This window comes from Mesocricetus auratus, unplaced genomic scaffold, assembly GCF_017639785.1.
Source record: "Mesocricetus auratus isolate SY011 unplaced genomic scaffold, BCM_Maur_2.0 Super-Scaffold_100003, whole genome shotgun sequence".
NCBI lineage: Eukaryota > Metazoa > Chordata > Mammalia > Rodentia > Cricetidae > Mesocricetus > Mesocricetus auratus.
The window spans coordinates 78,191,091-78,213,156 of NW_024429188.1; the positions used below are offsets into that span (position 1 = coordinate 78,191,091).

At 41.0% G+C, this 22,066-nt stretch overlaps 1 protein-coding gene across 1 annotated transcript; it reads right to left on the reverse strand.

The window, feature by feature from the left end:
- Positions 1–1,176: 1,176 nt before the first annotated feature.
- Positions 1,177–16,782, reverse strand: Irs4 (insulin receptor substrate 4). Its single transcript, XM_005139257.4, is given in 4 exon segments — positions 1,177–3,710; positions 13,023–13,621; positions 13,623–13,772; positions 13,774–16,782. Coding segments are annotated over 3 exon segments (3,741 nt in total). The 3' UTR covers positions 1,177–3,710; positions 13,023–13,039.
- Positions 16,783–22,066: the final 5,284 nt, after the last annotated feature.

Here is a 22,066-nt window from a genome sequence, read left to right on the forward strand (position 1 = left end):
CCATGGTGTATCTCCAATGACTGTCATTACATCCAGGGCAGGGTCTAGGCCCTCCCCCCAAATGTCCCGGCTGAAAGAGCCTCCCATATTGTGGGATGGGCACTCAAAGTCTATTTGTACGCCAGGGATAAATCCTACCCATGGCCCCATAGATTACCTAGGCCTCCTCACTGACACCCACATTCAGGGGGTCTGGGTCAGTCCCATGCTTTCCACACACCCATCAATCTGGGGTCCAAGAGCTCCCCCCTTGTCCAGGTCAACTGTTTCTGTGGGGTAAACCAGTCCAGTCTTAACTCCTTTGCCCATCAGTTCTCCCTTTCTGACACTGGATTCTGGGAGTTCAGTTCAGTGTTTATCTGTGGGTATCTGCCTCTGCTTTCATCAGTTGCTGGATGAAGGTTTTGTTTCTCAGACTCTCTCATTTATGGATTTTAGAAATGAATCAGGGGCGTGCCAGCATACAATCCCATTGCCAGAGAGTCTGGGAGACCTGCCTTCTTACCCTGGGGCCCAACTGACCTGTGTGTACCCACTGGTTCCTAGATTTGCTCTCATTTTTCTATGTAGCAAGGGTAACTTGGGAAAGCCCAAATAGATAATGGAGTAATAATATTTTTTAGTGTTTCTCAAAGTCTTTGGATTCCAACATAACTTATAGATGAATTCGTGGTATTCAATCTACCCTTCCATCTATAGTCCCTCAGTATAAAATTGCTTTGTGTCTACTGGTGTATTTTTCATATGCTAATATTTTCTTTTTCCATGGCTAAAAAGAATGCAATGAAAGGGGGGGGGCTCTTCAAAGTACAATGTTAAGTGGAAAGGTGATAAAGTCCAAATATAAAAAATTACCTCACTCTCCTGGAGTAGCTGATTCAGTATCATAGTCATTTTATTGACCCATTGTCATGGTCCATGTGGAAACGCAAGGCAGTCATTTTGTAGATTGCTTTATACTAGTATCACGTCTATATTTGTGGATTCAAAAGTGAGTTGATCCTATTAACTATACCAAAATGCTTCATGTTTGTAGGGAAAATGACGGACAGATTTTAATTACCCCAACTGCTTCATTCTGGGAAATGGCTGGCAGTCAATTCTGCAAGAGCAGGGAAATATACGTATAATGAAGCTGGGACAACTACATAAAGAAAAAATGAAACTTCATGCAAATAAGTTACATGAACACATTTATTGCAAGTAGCTCTATGGAAAAGCAAGTCAGATATATATAAACACTATACAGAGTTGCAAGGCTGTCTCCCAAAACTGCAAACGAGATGCTTACAAACAAGAAAGCTTAAGAATATTTACAAAGGAAGACAAACACAAAGCAACTCAAAGCAGGTCTGTGAAGCAGAAATAGCAAATGTAATGGACTGTTGGTACTGCAAAGCTTAAGGTTTTACTGACCAAGTAACTATGTCTGACATCAAAGTAATGTAGCAGTCACATACACACAAATCGTTCCATCATTGCTTTTTCTCAGCAGCATAATCATCCCTGGAAGGTAAGTCGCATATCCGTACACATATTCCAAAGATCTTCCAACACAATACTGAATAAATTAATTATACCTGTAAACTAGCAAGTTGTGCCAGAAAGACTTCATATCTGTTATGCTGTACCTGTGGCTAAATTTGTACCTGTGACTAATTGTATGTACTGTTGTGTATGAGGTTTCCATTCATTTATTCAGCAAGTGTGCTAGCTCTGTGCTCTACCTTCTGTATCCTGTCTCTTGGCAGCCCCTAAACCAAATACGTGAATAAAGTAATAGAGCAGTGTCCCCCAAATAATCTTCTCTTGCTACAATTCTGAACGATTACAACAACTAACTTGAATATAAAATGGTAACAGACGGCCTGAAGACAGGCTGCCTAAAGAGTACACTGCTACGATGAACAAAAGCCACACGCATTACGCAATTACGTAGGAACAAGAGAGGAGCCTGAAGGGACTGATGAAATTGATGTCTTAGCAATGACCAGAAACTGGGTCAGTGACTGGTATTGAAGCTACATCCTCTCCTCAGCACAATTCACACAGGGAAAAAGGAGCACCCCCCCACCCCATCCCTTTGCTTGGTAGGCAGGGAGAAACAATAGAGGTCAACTCGGTTCTTCAGAAAGTTAGTTCAGCAACATGTACTAGAAGCCTGCTCAAAGATAGAAGCACACGTTCAAAGATGTAGGAACCGAGTGGCAAAGAACTTCAAGTAAATGTTACACTATTTCAAAGTTGCATGTTAGATGCGAAGCAATTTTTTTTAAACAGAGTTACACACAACAGGTACGTCTATAATCACATGTTCACGGGTACACAAAGGTGTACATACACACAAACGTGTGCATACACACACTAGCACTCATACACTTTTGCAGACACTTGCTCAAACACTCACACCCATCTGTGAGATGATGAGGTTTGCTAGTGACGGTACTCCAGCCAAGAGCTGTGTGCCACCAGTAACAAAGCTCTAAGCAAGCTTCAAGACCTTTGTTTCTGTCCTGTGTGGTCACCACCTGTTGTTACCATGTTCTCAAAGGTCCAGGTTCCTAAAATCTTAATTCAGTTTCCATCAGAGGCAAGCAAAAATAGGAGGAGCTTGCTCTGATTTTTTTCTTTTAAATTTTGTACATCTTATATTGGCTCAATTATCCAGAAGGAAACAAGGCCTTATAAGAGGTTCCTTTTAGCTTAAATTTTAGACAAATGATCAACTGATAATTATGCAGTAAGTTCTGGATATGGGAAACTAATTTCTTTATAGGTGTCCTGGGCATAGGAGGAATAAAGTTTACTGGGGAACGGGTCAGAAAAAGGGGGAGGCAGTTTGAAGAGTAGGAGGGAGGAGCCCCCAGAGAGGCAGAAAGGGTCTTTTGGGGTGGAGGTTTGCCTCTTTTCAGAGATAAATGTAGGCTTCGAAATCATACCAAACAATAGGTTTGGAAATGCTCAATCTACTAGCAGAACATGGCCAGGTTCTACATGAACAAGTAGACAACCGGCTCCTTGGTTCTGCCTTTAAAATGCTGGAAATACTCCGTCAGGATATCACTTAGTCAATGGTTAGTGTCGATAGAATGTTGTAGCATTGTTGAGCAAATTCTGAGATGATTTGCCCTTTAGTCATGTCCTTAAAATATTGAAAATGCCCCGTCAAGATCGAAGTTTAGTTCTTATTAATTACTTGATCAAGAAATGTTTTAAGTATGTACTGATCAGAAAAATGATTCCAGATCATGCCTACCTTCTCATTCATATATATGTTAATCTCCCATTGTTTAAAGATGTCCACGTTGAAATTTCATCCAAGTATTATATGTCATTAAAACTGATTCTGGCTATATTTACATAGACTGAACACATTTTTAGAGAGGAAAGGGGAAGTGTTATGAGATACTAACTTATAGCATCTCATTCCTTTCAAAGAGACAGGTCAGGGAAACTAGGAAACAAAACAAATGTACAGTGTGCACATCTTTAAGTCAATCAATAGCTCCAGGAGGCAGTAGTTATAATGAACTCCATGTGCAGGTTCACTCAGCCGCCACAGTTCAGTTGACTGGTAGAAACTGAGGCTGCTTTCTATTCAGAAGCGTCAGAATTTTCTTTCTTTTAGGCAGATCTGGAGTAGACGAAGATGAAATTCTGTGTCACGATTCTTCTAAAATGTGTTTAGTTTTGGTTGCAATGTAATCTCTCTACAAAAAAAAGATGATAAGAAAAAATTATTTTCAAAATTAGTATGAAGAGCTGCCACCCCCTCCACATTTTTAAACAAAGGGAAATGAAGCCTAAAGAGATTCCTCAGAGACACATTGAGGATATTGCCTTGGCATAGACATGGTTATTCAACACCATGGGCTTCCTCTGCATAGAAAACACTTGGATGCCAACTTGGCACTGCTGGTGAGCAGTTGCTTGAACTGTGTGAACACTGTTCAACTTCACCTCAGTGGCCCCACCAAAGGGAGCCTTAGACGGAAAATGCTCTTCCTTCTCCTACATGCTTAAGTCTACCTTTACCTTAGGTGACATAGGATTGAAGGACAATCTTGACAAGGGTCCACTGACCTAACCATGGAATTTCTTCTAAAACAATTAGCTATAATTGCAAAGATTTGATTGAAATTTCCATTTCTCTACCAAAAATATATGACTCTTTTAACTATAGGCTTAATGTGAGGGTACACAACAGGCAGCATGGTTTGTAGAACAGTGGGCAATTAAGTATATGGAGGAAGTTGCTGGAATAAAATGGGGGAAGAGAAAATGCCCAGCAAGTGGATTGTGGAGTGCCAAGGTTACTTTAAGCTCTGGTTACAAGTACCCAGTATTTCATGTCACCTGAAACAAGCTAAAAGACTCCATGTAAAGCTTTCTGCAAAGCAGGCTTCAAGTAAAAGATCTTTAATTAAACTGTAAGTATCTATTTATTTTGATGAATATTTTAATGAATGCAACAAGATTGAGTATCAAAGTCTCCATCCTTCCCCCATAAGTTACTCTCATTGTTCTTTCCTTCATAATAAAAAGAAGTACCCTAAATTAGGAAGTGTTGAGTCTTCCTATGAGCACTACATATGTGAAATTTTAGGCTCTATTTAGATAAAAGCTATGTATGGGCACCACAGACTCATTACCTGTAAGTGTGCAAATTAGTAGCTCATTTACTTGTGGCAAAATTGGGTTATGTAGGTATCATGGAATTTTTAGCAGAAATGTGATGTTACAAAGGCATTTCACTAATTTAACTTATTTTTAATATACAATATCTTCATAAGTTCATATATATAGTACATTGCAATTACTTCAAATGAGGATTTCTGAGTATCATATATTATGTATTTCATTTCATAATTTGTTCAGAAACATATCAATTAAGCTCCTAACCTACCTACGTGACAATGCTTGGGATTAGGACCATTTGTTGATATTGGAGTCATTTTCCTTTATTTTTTCCTTTCAGAAAATAACAGCAGCTCAAACTAAGAGTGTATTCATATTTCCATTCTTTCCCATAAAACTTGCGTCAACACTGGGTGAATAGTGAATATCCTACTACAACCCAGCAAACTGTTGTGTAATTTCAAATTTACAGAATATGTTTGTCAATTCCTGTTTAACTATATTAGAAGACAGGAATAATGCTCTCCAAAACAGAAGAATCTCAAAATAATAACAACTTGATTTTAAAATACATTGTGGAACCTGGAGCCAAAGATTTGCCTTTATAATTCTATTTTTCTTAAGCCTATATTAAAATAAGTTTACATTCCCTGAACAGATTCCACAGAATAGTCAAAGCAAGCAATTCACAAGCTTCCTGCATAGTGGAAGAAAGCAATTCAGGATTAAACCTGAATCCGAAAAACGTCTCCAAAAGGAATATTAAAGAGCCAACAGTCAACACTAAGTATTCATTTCCTATTCGTTTTTATAACATCTCACCACCACACAAATGAATGGTGAAGCTTTTAGTAGTGTTATATGGTCTGGATCTATTTTTTCCATTTGATACTGACTAGTTTTAAACACTTATCTTATTTTGTACCTAATTTTCCAATTAGTCAAAGCTCTTTTTAATATCAAGTTATTCTCACCCCTTTAATAATTGACATTCTATTAAAGTAAGATTTTTCTTTGTAAGAGAGAAATTTCAATGGCCTTTGATATGTCAAAAGATATCTCTTATGCTTTTTCCAAAGTCTAGCAGGTATCATTTTCCTCTTAAAAACTAATAAAGACAATTTTGCTATTTCAATTGTATAATGCTATAAACCCAAACAATAATCTTTACTATATACTAATGAAGCACACATGACTTTAATGTCCCTGGAAATGTTTAGGTTGGGCCAAAAAAGCAGTTCCTCCTGGGTATTACATACCTCTCTATAAGAATTATAAACTTGGCTCTATTAGGATTTGAAATCTGAAACAGTAGACCAGAGAAAGGTGTAATTCCAACAATACATACTATCGTTCTCTCTCTCTCTTTTCATTCTCCCAACCTTATACTCTTAATTATCCTTTCAACTCTAATTTTCCTCTCAAAGTTGTATTGAAAACATTATTTATTAGTCAGTATGCTATCCTTGCAGTCTACAGATGATCACATTATCAGATGCAATCAAGTAAATCAACCAAAGCAAAGAAGCCAAAGTGAATGGAGGGAAATGGAAGCCTGGGCCTCAAAGATGAATATATAAAAATATAAAATGCAATCATGCTACTTAGTTTAGCAGTCATTGGATTATATGCAGGTTTCATCTTGTCAATCAGAACTGTCCCCACACCTTTCTGTGCTTGATGACAATACAGGATGATGATGCCGTATACGTTGACAAATAGGAAGTACTGTCCCTAAAGCATGAAAATTAGCAAGAACTGCTGCTGGTCTTTACAGTGTCATTTATAGTATCTACTTCTGAAATCAAATGATTAAATATGCTTTTCTCCACAGTGACTCTGATTTCTTAAGAGAATTGTCAAAAGAATTTGGAATGAAAATGGATGCCACTTGTAAAGCTCCATGTTTTTAAAGGCCAACCTAGTTGTTTTACATTTGCCCATCAAGATCAGGCTCTGGGCCACACTGTTGGTTAATTTCAGTCCTGATTATCTAGAAATAAACTGTTCAGAAATCAGTCACTTTATTTTTCATCCTAGGTTAGATTCCCTGCTACTTCCCAATACACGCTTGGGCTCCTTCACTCTGCTGCCTAGTTACTGCTAATGTGAAGAATGCAAGTTACAGAATTTTAATATGTGAAGTCTTCAATTTACAAAAGACATAATGCAGGGTTCATTGTTTAGCTGCAACTCATAATAAATTGCCTCATAGAAACATGGTTATAAAAAATTGTCTACACATGACTTTATTTGACCTCTTCAGTTCCTGAACCAACTGTTTCACCCAATCATTTATGTGAGATGCATTGGAAGTTTCAATTTGGGACTCCAGTGAAATAGAACTTTTAGCCATGATGGATGATAGAACTAATAACGTAGCTTAACTCAAAAGATTAAAATCACATTCCCTGGTCATTCATTCAAGGGCTCGGTGGATGAACAAGTGAGCTATTTTCAAGATCAATTTGGAGATATTGACTTGATTGACATTCTTTCTGCATTTCAAGTCTTCAAGTAGGAAATCAGTAATCACATTGAAGCAAATTATGTAACGTTTTAGATCTAGCTAGAGTGATCACAATTTATGGCAAATCTCAAAGGTCTCATTAGCGTCACACATATTGTGGTCAATCTAAGCATGAAAATAGTTTGAAATATCATCCTGGCTACCTCTGTGCCAACAAATGACAATGGACCAGGCATCACATCCTCAGAAATGTACAACCAGGCATCACATCCTCAGAAATGTACAACAGGAATCCCTACAGGGAAAACTGCTCCTTCCAGCTGAGTTCAAGCAAGCTGGAGCTGGGGACATGTAGGCCAGTAGTTCTTCATAGGCCCTACAGAAGTCCTAGAATGTTCACCACCTTTTCTGTTGAAGAGAGGCCAGGTAAGGGTATTTTTAGTGAAATGAAGGGCACAAGTTGGATAAAGGGCATCTTGACAGAACAAGTCATAGAACACAAGAAATGGCAAACTTATATCAAAGGTATATCAAAATGCAGAGGAAAACAGCAATCACTTTCTCATTTCTTAAAATAAATACTTAAGCAGTCATTTTCCATTCTAAAGAGGATTAATTCACCAGTCTAAAATTGAATAATACTCCTTAAATCAATGCCAATCGAAACCAGCATATATGTTCCCATTAACAAAAACTCCTAAATCATAGTGCATGGTGTCAAAGTCCCAGAAAATCAATAAAAATGCTATGTTGCAAAAAAAAGAGAAAGAAAACTCCTAAAATTTCCTATGTCTTAAATGTTAAGCCTACAATTCCACATCTGTGTGCTCAATAATCAATGTAGAGTTGCTAGAGAAGACATCTTATGTTCATAAAGCAAGTATAAAATCTTCACAATGTTATCAATAATTTTAAACTTTGCATTTTGATAGCTGTATCAAAAAACAAGTGAATTATAATGTAGTCACTTCATTATTCAAAAAAGCAATTGTTTAACTGTCCATTTTTCACTGAGTAAATGATCCCCACGGTCTAAGAGCTCGACAGCCCCACTAGCACTAAACATACTACAGGCTTTAATTAAGCATTTCATAAAAGGTTATTTCCCCAAACTGCCAATAAAATGTCTGGGCTATTTTTACATAGTCTTAAAGCCTTTAAAAAGGTGCTAAAGAAAATGAATTTAATTTTAAGCAAGGATTCTTTAATGTCTCACACAGAGGATTTGATTCTCAAGACTTATAAAATCTACTTGTGCAAAGAACAAATGAACAAACAAAAACATAGAAAATAAACAATAACAAAAAGAAAACCAACAAAAACGCATACATTTCTACAGCACCCTTTCCCTACCTGTCTTATTTTTATCCTGTTTAGCTCACTGTGGTAGTTTAGATTAAAATACTAGATTTATATGGAAAGAGGCTCACAATAGCTGACAGATACCATTAGATTATCAGCAAAGCCTTAGAAATACCACCTCAGCTAAGGAAATGACCATTAATTGGAATTTATTGAATACACGCACATTTCACACACACACACACACACACACACACACACACACACACGATTTGTGTTTGGGAAGTCAGAGTAGCTAACTCCTCCCTAGATCAGATTTAAAACATTAGGTTCCAGCTGAGGTCAAATTCTTTTTTTCTAAGAGGGCCATGGCAAACAGTTCAATGTAATGAAGATCACCTGAGCCCTGACTGACGCTTCAGCTACAACACTCTACATGAATTACAACAAAATGTCCTACCATTGAATTAAAGCGTACTTATGCTTTTGCTCCCAATGCTTTCATATATAATAATTTCCATCAATGTAAAAGTGACAAATTAAGCACTTGGTTAAAGGGCAGTGTGATGTGCTAGATGGAGCATTAGATTGGAAAACAGATGCATGAGTTACATTTTCCGTTCTGCCACTTACCTTCATGAACACAGGAAAATTCTTAACTCCAGCTTCACTTTCAGTACTTACCGTCAGTAAAATAATGAATGTGAACGTGCTTTGAAAAAACAAGGCAATCAATCTGTAACTGGAAAGCATTCCCTCGATCAAGAAGTTAACAAATTAACAGTCCATTTGAAATCACACACAGCAATCCTTACTTCTTCCTGCAATAGCCAGCTGCATTCGTTCCAACATGAAGTGTTTTTGTTGTTGTTGTTGTTCCTGTTTTTGCTTTTCCTTTTGAGAAACTCTAATTTGTTCTCCAAGATAAACGCCTGCCAATGACTTGAAGTATTTTGGTTCAGGTTTGGCTATTAGAGGCAGGGAAAGAAGGCTGGAGACCCTGGTTGACTATTTATGAATGTATAACAGTCTGGTGTGCTTAATTAAAGCCCTGGCCCTGGTTTCAAAGAGATGTTTTGCTCGTAGCTGACATTTTTATCCTGAAAGCATCAGTCTTAAAATAGAATGAATGCAAATGAATAATGATTGCCAACAACTTTAGCTAACTTTAACTGAGTGAGGTCCTCTTTAATTGTTTAGGTCAAATACCTCATTACTCCAAAGAACTATCCAGATTTGGTGGGGTGGAGGGGGTGATGAATGCTACATGAAATAAGCGACCCACCAATTATAGCTGGAAAATCTCTGGTATCTGGAGATTATATTTTAGTTATTTACAATAAATATATTTAATATAGTAAAAATGATTTGCTTTCAGCACCTATAATTTATAGCAACAGGACTTGGCAGCAGGACAACAGAAAAAAGCCTGGAATTCCTATGTGGTTATAATAGGACCTAAATTGTCAAAAGCTAATTACTAGTTTTTGGCTTTTTAATATTAAGTACTATCATAGTATAACTAATTTGTCTAACCAATTATTTCACACAATCCACAGCTGCCCATTTCATACTTCTATGTCTTTAATAAAAATACCAGAGAAATCTACATCCCAAATCACTTCAATCTATCAATTTTATAACAGGTAAAGCATTAAAAGAAGCAAAAAGGCACAAGAGTTTAGGATGGACTAAATCACATGGGAAGTGACACTCTTCTAAATGCTAATGTGTTCAAAACCTGAAGCCTTCATCAAGGGATTGCTTTAAAAATATTTCATTCATTGAAAATTTACATACTCAAGTTATATTCTAGGTGTTCCTTTCTAATTGGTTCAAACAACCAGCTATAAAATACTTACGTGAAGCTTGACTGTAGATAAGTAATATAATACATTTATTATTTTTACATTACATGATAAACTGGTCTTAATAAATTATAATCTCACTTTCATTATAAAAAAATCTCAATATAAAGTTACCAACTGGGAATAATCATATGTGATACTTTTAATGGAAGGAAAGACTAATGAAAAAGTAACCCAGAATTTTAACTAAGATTTGAGTTTCTAAATTTATTAGTTAACAGTCGCAACCAGAATACTGACCCTAACTACACGGTAATACACATATAGCACTTCTTTATTCCGGTTCTAAACACATGCCACAAATTGAGATTAATTTATTAAGCTATGTGACTTCTAATATTGTGTCTTTGTTCCTTGTTCAAAACAACAGTTGTTTCTTAACATGATGCTTTCGTTTTTCAATGCTCAATAAGAAAATAAAGACAGAACAGAAATAGGTTAAAGTTCTTCTATAGCTTCAATGAAAAACATGATCAGATTCATCTGGCCTGTTTTCAACACTTCACCGACAACACTTTTATCAATTCACATTTAAATGTTAACTAAAGTTATTTCCTGCAATAGGTTGTTTCAATACCACACCTCCTCCCTTGCCCTTCCATATGATATATTGCAGAAAATTCCATGTCAGCTCTCCCTTGAGCACCAAGAAATTAGCTAGCTTAAGAAAAACTAAGTCATTAGTCTAAATGCTTGGAGTTTCACTTCAATGTTAAACCAACAACAAAATAAGAATACATTAGATTTGCAAAGTGATTTCATGCTCCAGAGTGCTTCCATATCCATTCACTTATTTCTATGTAAGCTCCTGCCTGTCTATGCCATACAGCTTCAGTGGCATAGTCCCTCAGTAAAGTTAGAAATTCCCTCAATAAACATACTAAATCTCCAAAATAGCTACAAAAGCATTAAGCAGTAACTGCTACAAATATAATGGCCACTGGATCTGGACAATCTTCGTAAGTCAGAGTTTATTTGAAGGACAGTATGATTTCACTATTTTTAATTTATGTGTGAACAAGGATCAGAGTATTTGGAAAGTGTAGGCATCATTTCAAAGAATCACAGGTCACAAGCAGCTACCCTGGTGCATGATCTCTTTGGATGTGGAATGTTACATCAAAGTTGTACACAGCACCTTCAGCAGTTAGGCTCCAGCAAAGGCTTGAGGGTGATGTTGAGGTGTACTTTCTGTTTACTTCTCCCTGAAAGGCTGATTATCTGATTGTAAGTTCTTGGGAATGGAGTTAATGCCTTTTAAATACATAGTTATGATAGCAGTGCTCTCTCTCTCTCTCTCTCTCTCTCTCTCTCTCTGTGTGTGTGTGTGTGTGTGTGTGTGTGTGTGTGCTGGGGAGGACTCTCACAATTTAAAGGACTTTTGAATTGAGTCCTTTAGCAAGCCAAAGCATCCTTTTGTTGTTTTAATGGTCACTCTTTGGGTGTTTCTGTGCTGCGAATGTGAGTTTTTGTATGGCAAGTTTTCTATAGCAAGGAGAGAAAGAGGTGGTAGGGGCTACACCTGCACTAAATGGGGAGCTTGTAAGGTGACTGTTGTGATCAGTCCCCAGCTTGTTCTGCCTGATCAAGCACAGTGGGCAGAGGTCTGATCACAAAAGCATTCCAGAGTCCAAGCAAAGCAAAAATGTTCACTAAACTGACTACTGGTATGAAAACTGCTGGGAACCATCCCTTCACAGGCAAAGAAGCATATTCTTCTAAAGAGAGAAGACAGGGCAGGCAGGCTCCAGAGGTGTCATCTGCAAACATTTCTCAAGAAGATCTCAAGTCATTATTGTGAAATTTGCTCTACAATTCACTAAGTTTTGCTCTTACAGTCCTTCTCTTCCTTCAGAAAATTAGGCCTTGAAACTCCCCCCTGCACACTGCTGAGGGTGGGCTGCCCCTGGAGCACTGTCTCCTTCTCCAGCCTTGTTTTCTTGCTCTCCTTGATTTCCCCAAGACACATCAATTAAATGTTTTAAATGCTTTTTAAACCTTTGAAACAATATTCGTATCCATAATCAAGATGCCACTACACCCTCTAGAGAGGAGGGGGTGGGGGGTACAAGGAGAAAATGAAACACAACAAAAGTGACAGAGAAAAGGGACACTCGTGGTTTCTCACATTTTATCCTGTGTAAAAACAAAAACATATGAACACTAAAACACTCTCCAAAGCAAATATTGGCTTTTAATCACCCGAGTTTTGTGATTATCTATCCTCCCTCTCGTCATTCAGTGAGAGTTAACCTTTTGGGCAAATCACAGCAAACAATGACTGTTTCTTTAGAAAGTAACTATGTTTAATAGTTGGTTTGTTACTGCTAAACTTTCTGAGCTCTCATTCCACCCCTGCACTTAGACTGCGCACTCGTAGAAAAGCAGCTTTAGTTGCAGGCTGGAAAATTAGTTGATGGAACTCAGTTTCAAAAGGACTTAGGAAAGGAGAGAGTAACCTCATGCTGTGGGGCTTTAAGATTCAACTGCTCCTGAGAAATAAATCCAGCGCTTAACAATTGGCTCTGTCAGATAAATTAATGGGTTAAATAAAAGCTTACGTTTTCTCAAAGACCAAAAAGGTACCATGTGAAAAATGAAAACTGAATTCTACTCTCCAAAAACTAGTAAATCTGAACTATCATCTCATCAACTTATCGCTAACATCCTAGCAAGTAGCGCATCAACTCACTCAATAGGCAATTTCCATTAACTTCAGGAATTTTAATTAAAAATTCACCAACCTCTTTTTGGAGAGTGGTCACTTCTTGTAGTCACGTCTGGCAAAGTCCATTCTCACGTAAATATCGTCATCATCATCGTCGTCGTCGTCGTTGTCTTCAGAATCAGCTCTCTCTGGGGGTCTCAGCACCCTTCGCGGGCGAGGTGGAGGTGGGGGAGCGGCTGCGCCGGCCACCAGATCCTCTCCTCTGGCAGCTTGGTTAAGGGCTCCAGGATTCCAGCCTGCGGCAATGTCCTGGGCCCCTCTTACAGCCTGGGCACCAAGAGCATTAGCAACAGGTTGGAACCAGCGAGTAGAGGAGGAGTCAAATCCAGCAGTGGTCTGGTAGCCGGCAAAGATAGCGCCAAATCCAGGGGCCGCTGCTAGCGCGGAGACCACAGCTAAAGCCCGGCTCACTGCCAAGAGGGGCGCCTCAGCTGGAATAACAACCGCGGCAGAAGCGGCGGGAAAATCTCTGTCCAAGCTGTCAGTTGGGAAAGCAGAGACAGCGGCTCGGGTGTTTGCAAATAAACTTTGGGAACGGCTTTGTGGGCGTCTTCTCTCCTGCACTTCCTCCTGGAGCAGCCTAGCTACAGGTGGTGGTTCAGAGCATCGACCGGGGGGAGAGAGAAATGTCCATACAGCACTCAGAAAATGGGTCGACTACATAGATTCGACCGGTTTGAACATCATAGCGAATGGCACTGTCAGCAAAAGGCACAATTGGTCTCATGGCTGGGTTGAAAATTACTTGAATGTATTCCCCCCTCTCCCACAATACCACCTGTAGCACTGCCTGGGAAAGGACGAAAGGGCCACCTAGCACCGGCCAAAGAGATGGAGTTGGCACCTGGTAGAACTCTTAAAAGATCAGAGAGGCGGATTGCTGGATTTGGAAAGGGCACCCCGAATTCAATATTCAGGTAACTTGGAAAACCTGTGCGTCTGGTGTCAGCAATTAAGTCCCACGAATATGGCAGTCCTTGAGCAGTGGGAGCTGGCATAGGGCCCTCTCTCTTAATGAAGTCAATGTTGATATAGTCATGAGAGCTGTCAGCTCCTCTCTGCTCCTGTGTGGGTTTTACTGGTTTGGGCTTGATTTTGTTTCCTTTTTCAATAAAAGAAAGTCGGTTAGGTCTGTTAGCCTTGTTCACTGGGGGCTCATCATCTGAAAGTTTTGCAAGTGATCCACTGTCTCCAGGTTTTGAGAATGACCCCTCAGTGGAAGGCTTCGAAGCCGCATCTTTGTTGCCCTGGCTAAAGGAGGCTTCTTTGTCTAGACCCCTCCCCAGGAACTTCCCAGGCAACATTGGAACATACTCACTATGGTCGCTCTGTCCCAAGGGTGAACTCTGAAAAGGACTTGGCAGAGAAAAGTAAGAGCTCCAACTTTTGGAGGAAGACCCTCCCTGAGGATTGGGGGGATGTTTAGGAATCGCACCTGCTCCAGGAGCCATAAACATGTAGTCACTGTCACTGTCATTGTCCTTAGAGTCATCTTCTTTATTAGTGTCCGGTGCTTTTGGAGGACTTGGGACAGGTGGTGGTGGACTCACTCTGGGAAACATCATCATGTATCCTCTGGAGTCTTCGAATGGTGACCTAGAGTGGCGCTTTTTTGAAGCAAATGAATATTGAGGAGCCATTGGCATGTAGTCACTGGAACATGCAAGAGGGGCAGCCACCCCTGGCCTCATTGGCACATATGGGTCATCCTCGTCTTCATCGAAAGCTCTGGCTCTGTGAGGCCCCCGGGTTGCACCTTCTGGGGTTTCCCTGTCTCTCACCTCTTTGGCTTCTTTGCGTTCTTTTGTGGCCCCTCTGTCTGCACAAAAATAAAGTCGGAATCTTCCTCCAGACTTGCTTTTCCCACCAGTTGCTCCGGCTGGTGGGGGTGGAGGAGGAGGTGGGGGCAGCATTTGCTGTTGCTTACTTTGAGTGAATTTAGCAAAGTATGATCTTTTCTTTAGAGATTTTCCACGGTCACCATCATCGGAGTTTTTCCCACTTCCTGAGCCCTTGCCTCCTCCTGAGTTCTTGCCACCACCTGAGCCATGACCATCTCCAGGTCCCCGGCCACCACCTGAGCCATGGCCACCGCCAGGCCTCTGGCCTCCACCTGAGCCATGGCCACCTGCCCCCTGGCCACTTCCTGAACACTGGTTTCCTCCAGCACCCTGACCTCCTGAACCCCGGCCTCCTGAGCCCTGGCCTCCAGATGCCTGTCTGCCACCTGAGCACTGGTTTCCTCCTGAGCTCTGGCTGCTGGAGCCTTGGCCACTGGAGCCCTGTCCACCTCCTGAGCCCCGGCCATTTCCTGAGCCCCAGTTGTTCATGGGCATGTAATCACCTTCGTTTGCTTCCTCACTTTCCTTGTCTTTTTCTTCAGAGTTGCCAGAGTTGGAGCCTGAGGCTTCACAAGCTCTGTTGTGAGAGACTTCTTCAGTGTGTGAGACACGTACCGGTGGGCTAGGTGCTAAGCGGTGGGAAAAGCTGGGTGGTACTGAAACCGCTCTCCTGGACCTGCGGGCTCGGGGCAGGTGCCCCCTTCCTCGCCTGGAGGGAGGCAGAGGCTCGCTGGGTCTGAAGCGCCTGGTAAAGAGCATCTCCTCTTCCCTGTCTCCGATAACCCTGAGGCGGCAAAACTGCTCAAAGCGGGATCTTCGGAGCCACCCGCCGGGCTCCAGCGGGAGCAAGCCCAGGTGCCTCCTAGTGGACAGCAGGGTTAACAGGTGGGCGCCAACAGTGATGCTGTAGCTGCGGCATCGGGCTCTGTATTCATCTGCACACAAGGCTCTCATCTTCTCCAAAAACAATTCATGCATATTTTGGGCCACCACACAGTCATCTACCTGCATCCACAGCTCCCCTGGACCGATGACAGTGGACCTGCCGACTTCCAAGAAGAAGTACTGCTCCGAGTGCCCACAGCGACGAATGCTCAGGAGCTGGACGACCACACTGGCCACTTCGGTATTGAGCCTTACAAACACAACCTCTTCGTCGGTAAGACACAGCCGGAACACGCCGCTCAGCTCTTTTCTGTGCCCCAGCCCCCTGGGTTTCACTACTACCTGCCACACATCTTTGTAGAAGGGTGGCTCCGCCGCCGCTGCTGCCGCCAGGGCCGCCGGCTCTCCGTCCGGCTGCGCGTCTAGCGTGCCGCAGCGGCGGCGCTTGCTCTCGAGGATGAGGCGGCTGAGGAGCAAGTACCAGCTTTCTTGTTCCGACTCGTTCTCCGCCACCATCGCGAAGTACTCGTCCTGGGTGAAAAGGGCAATAAGGTGTCGGTACCTGGCATCAGCTCGTTGGCTCACGGAGAAGCATTGGTACAGGGTGATCACGCGCCTTGGTGGGATGAGCGCGGGGACCGCAGCACCCGAGGCGGCAGCCGCTGCCGCAGCCGCCGCGGCACGGACACTGTGCCGGAACTTCCTGGCGTTTTCGTAGTATTCCAGCCGAGCCGGGGCGTCTGCGGTCTCGAGTTTGAGCACGAAGTAACGCCTGTGCCCATGCTTCTGCTTCCTCAGGTAGCCGCGTTTGCAGACTTCATCCCCGACGGGGAGGTCTTCCTCTTCGGACTCTGAGTCTGACCGGGAGCCAGTGGCCGTGGAGAGCCACATGGCTCCCGGACAGGACGACCCGGTCCCAATGAGTGCGGTCGGGGTTCCCGAGGAACCAAGCGGGGTGGTCGCCACTGCTGCTAGGGCTGCAGAGGCTGCTGATGCTGCAGCTGTCAGTCTCCTTAGTGCTCAGTCGCCAGCGAAGGAGCAACTCGCCATGGTGATGCACGGTGGTTATAAGGTGAGCGGTGGAAGCGGGGGGAGCTCGAGAAGGGAGGGCTGGGGCCGCACCCCCCGTCTGCCCGCCCCAGACCCCTCCCGCCTAGGCCCGCGTCCCCGCCCACTTCACTGGGCTCACAGCGGCGGGCAAAACAACACGTGACTGTCGGCTCACGCGGCCGGCCGCCCGCTCCAGATCCAGCTACCCGAGCGGTGGAGGGGCGCAAGTGGCCACCAGTAGAGATGTGCAAGGGAGGGGCACCGGGGGTCACGGAGGCAGAGGCATCTTCAAATTGACCGAGACCCTTTGGACAAATCACTGAGCCTTTGATCCAAGGCAGAACCGACGGGAGGAGGCGGGGCTCTCCAGCCACACCAAGCCTAGTCCCGAGTATCAGAAGGCTGGGGCAGTGGGTGGACATGAGAGGTGGAGAACAGAGCGTCCCGCCACTGGGCCAGAATGGGGAGTCACGACCCACACTCGATAGGCTGAAGGGGGCTAGAGATTGGTGGGGGGAGATGGGACTGGCACAGTGAGGGATGGTTTGTTTGTTTATTTAGGAAGCAGGGGGACTAGATGAAACCTTTATAAGACTCTGATTGGCCAGGATACGAGCCAATGGGAGGGTCCAGCAAGGCCCTGAATTCATTAGTTTAGTGAAAGGGGGGCGGAGGAGTGAGGGGGCGTGGCTGGGGTCCCACAGTGGGCTTCTCAGTCTGGTTGTCTCTGGATCAGGCGGTAAACAACCCTCGTAAAATAGCTGTTAATGGTGGTGATAAATTCCTGCAAATCCCAGAGCCATGGGGACCCCCTCTGCCTGGAGACTTCTCTTTCCTCCCTATAGCTCACATACATTCTCCGTTCCGATTGCAGTCTGCTTTAGTCCCTCCCGCTTCTCACTATGAGCTGTGCCTTAGTAGAAAGTGTCAATAATCTCTGGAAACCTGTTAAAGACCTGAGTCCTCAGACCTGCTGCACACGCTTCCTCGCCCGCTCCACACCTGACAAAAGCCAGCGACTCTTAAGACTCGGGAATAACAGCTATGCCTTCGAAATTAACGCCATCTGACACAGTGTATTTCTAGTCCACGAAAGAGGTTCGCTAGAGGTAGTGTTTCTGCTTTATTCATGACGACTATGAAAGTACAGATTTGGGGGCCTGCGAAGTGTACAGCCATGTTGGAAAAAGCCGGACTTGAATCTTACCGAAAAAGTGTTGAACTGTCATGATATTTTCTCGAGGGCAGTGCTTTGAACGGTGCCTTTTAAGGAATTAACAAATACTTTTTTTTTCGGTTGAAGGAGACTGGAAAACTTTACAAAAAGAAAAGCTCCCATCTAGAACAAAGGACTGTGCTGAATACATGTCCTCGAATATATTTTCCATTTTTCACTTAAAGAAGGCCTTTGCTTCATTTCAGTTTACAAATTGACATCACAAAAATAACAACCTACTGCCTCCCCTCCTGTTGGAGAAAGTGCCTTGAAGTGTAAGGTGTAAGTGCAAACCTCCTGAAAACTCTCTCCTCTCCTCCCCTTCCCTCCTCTCCTCTACTCCTCTTCTCTTCTCTCCTCTCCTCTCTCCTCCACCCCTCTCCTCCCCTCCTTTACTCTTCCTTCCTCACCCCTCCCCTCCTCTCTGCAGTGTCTCTCTCTCCTTTCAGACTCTTGAGGATGGAGACAGGTTGAGATGTTATTAAATTATCAAGAAGTGACTGCATGGAGAAAAAGAGGAATGGGGGAACAAATCGTATTTTTCTTTCAAAGAATGTAATGTCAGTTCATCCTTGTCCTGCAGTAGATACTGCATTGGGTAATATTTACAAATCCAACAGCAAACCATGCAAAGATACATCATAGAAAATACTCCATCTCTTTTAAGAATTCCTTTTGTTAGCAACAGAAGAAATATATTAAAATAGATGGTACCTTTTGTCATGTTCAGGTGGGGGGGCAAAGACTAGGAACAATCATTAGCGGGTCTTTTGCTTCCAGCAGTTTATAAATCTAGAGAATTCACAGGTGCTAGAAGCAATGGTGGCTTTGGGAATGAGCTGGAGGCAGGATGAATAAGTGTCTGGGAACAGGATGAATGTGAATGAAGTGAGCTTGCTACCCACAGGTTTCAGCTGCTTAGTCACATATGCACAAGATTCAGTGCACTCAGCATCAAAACGATCGCAGATCATTTGAACTTCTTATGATATTTTATAACTTTTAAATGCATGGGTTTCTTTGCTTCTGATAGAATTGTAAAAAAAGGCAATGTATTTGAAAATAATGTAACATAACATTTTAAAATATATCAAATACATTAAGGTGCTTATTAAGTAAAATTTGGAAAATACTGGACAGATTCAAGAATCCATGTGACTCTATTGCCTATGTATATAGACTTTCTTCTTCTTCTTCTTCTTCTTCTTCTTCTTCTTCTTCTTCTTCTTCTTCTCTCTCTCTCTCTCTCTCTCTCTCTCTCTCTCTGTCTTTCTCTTTCTCTGTGTGTGTGTCCCTATATATACAGATATAAATATATATATATGATTTGATATCTTGTTCTTTCACTCAGCACTATATGATAATATTTTCCATATTTCTATGAATCAACCTAAATATCATTTAAAAAGTAGTGTAATATCCCACACAGTTGTGATAAAGCAATATGTTGTCAGTTCTAATGTATATTGCTGTAATTAATCATTTTACAGTATTTTGAGTAATACTGCTGTGAATATCTTGAATCTATGGCTTTAAATGTTTAAATCATTACCTTTGCAAACTGAAGACTAGAATTACTAAGGTAAAATATGAATATTTCATACATTTTTAAAAAATATTATATGACTTTATCTTGCCACCACATCATTTGGTGACATTAGATATTCTTAGTTTAAAAAAAGTACCGATAAGCAAAATGCTATCCCACTGTTATAATTTTTTATTTTTGTTTGACAATAAGGCAACATGTCTATCTGTATGTCTACCTGTTATGTATTTTCTTCTATAAATTGCTATTTTAAATGATTTGCTTTATCTGTCGTATTCTTATTTTGTGTATTGATTTGTTTATATGGTAAAGATTTTAAAATTTTCTCAGATTTGTTACAAGTTTTTTTTTCTCAGCTGGTGATTTTAAAAATCACATTAAATGATTCCCTTCTATTCTAAAGAGTTGTACATTTTCCTAACCATGTTTTGTAGTGCAAGCTATCAGAGAGCTATCAGGATCACTTCCAGTCATATCTTTAAAAGATCATATATCTGATCTTGGATGCTTTTTGAAAGGCATAACCAAGTTGGTCTTCATGTCAACTAACTGTAAGAGAGAATCTACCCTAGATCAATTTTATAAAACATTTTGAAGCAGCGTGACAGTTTTCTTTGGTGTGAGAGGAAAGCAATGTTTTAAAAAAGAAGAAAAGGAAGAGTAGAAGTAATTTTTGAACAACCACAGTGAAAAGTTAAGCATGCCTATCACTTTGTAACCGAGGTATATTATTTGACCACAGTAAAGTGAGATGTTTCATTTAGGGATTTTCCTTTGTGTATTTCTTACAATAGAAGCAGATCTAAAAGCATGAGCCCTGGTGAGCAGAGAGACTATTTGACTAGAAGAGCATCATTTTCTTCCTACAGGCCAAGCAAAGCTCTGCTGTCCTAAAGTTCCTCCACCACAGAAGCTTTTGGGAGAGACTGCCTTTACTGAAATGCAGCAGATGCTGCAGCTTGTCTAGCATATATTTAAACTTTCATCTTCCTGGACAACTTAATGATATAGAATACTTGTTTAGTTTAGGTCAGGTTTCCATAGCCAAAATAAAGCAGAGTTGACACAGGCATCTCAATGGTTCAGACAAAAGGTGGAGACTATATTTAGCCTGAACTTGCCTTAATGCTCTCCTTTCCTTTGTTGTTGTGTTCTAGGGCTTTTTTTATTGTTTTAGTCTTTGGACTTGTTGCTCAAGAAAACAAAAGTTGCTTTACATGTCCAGTCATTAATGTCTTCAAATTTAGAGAATGAACAGATCTGATACACATCGTTTTAAAGTAATAGATAAGAAATAATAACATTTACAATAGTCCTTATTTCATTCACTAGTTTAGCTTAGGCTAATCCCACAAGCACTGAAGCTGGTATTTTACATATAGAAAGCAAAGGGAATGGATCAACCATTATGGCATCTTTGTCCTTCTTGTAAAAAATGTGCACTTAATGGGGTTTGTTTTTAAAAGAATTTCCTAGGCGTCCTATTATTTAAAAAAACAACAACATTTGGCTGACTAGTCCCCATAATAAAAATTCACTCTTCCCTTATTCGCATGATTATCAGTATTCAAATTCTAAGTTGTACTGAAATGAAAGTATCTAATTAAAATATGAATTTACTTAGCTGAAAAATTAAACTGTTACATCAAATATGAACAGTTTCAAGAGATGTTATTCAAGAGAATAAAGCACAAGAAATTACCAGCATAATAGAGCTATTATTCTTGCCCAATGTACAAATTATCCCATAATTATTAACTCTTATCTTTGTGAACTAATGTTCAATTATGTAGATCAAAATGTGGTAGGACTCTTGATGCTCAAAAATGATGCCGGTGATAATGATTGATTTCTCTGTGTTTGAACATGAATAATGCCAGGCATGATGCACATGCTTTCTCCACTAAGCAGAGACAGGGGCTGTTACCTTCTTTTGCAGATGATGGCTTTGCCTCTCAGCTTTGTTTTTCTCCTCAAACCCTCTGTTGAAGAAAACAACAGTGAAAAAGCCTGCCTGCTACACACAGAACAGGCCTGTTAGCTGCTTTTGTTTCCTAGCAGTCTGTGGCTAAAGTAATTAGAGCAAATATGTGGTTTAATTAGGCTCCTAAAGCTGCCCTGTTATCTTAAGAGTCAACTGAAAATTAACTCTGTTAACAATTAGGCATTCCTTTCCACCTCTGAAAGAGAAAAAGTTATTTGCAAATTACTTTTCGTAAGTTTGCTAAACATTTGAACAATTAAATAGGGTAGATTTAACATAAATTTAAATGATTTCACATAAAAACAAAGGAACAATAGAAAATGTTATATGGTTACTTGTTGCTATCATTCCTCAGAAAACTTCCCCACTTGTCTTCAAAAGTTGTATTTCTTCAGCAAATAGGATCATGTCATGGCTAATGCATTTTTAAAGATTCATGATTTAATGTATAGTTTCTAAGTTTTATTTTTATTTTGAGAAGCATCTTACTTTCTTTCCCAGGCTGTTGTTAAACTCCTAGTCTCAAGCTATCATC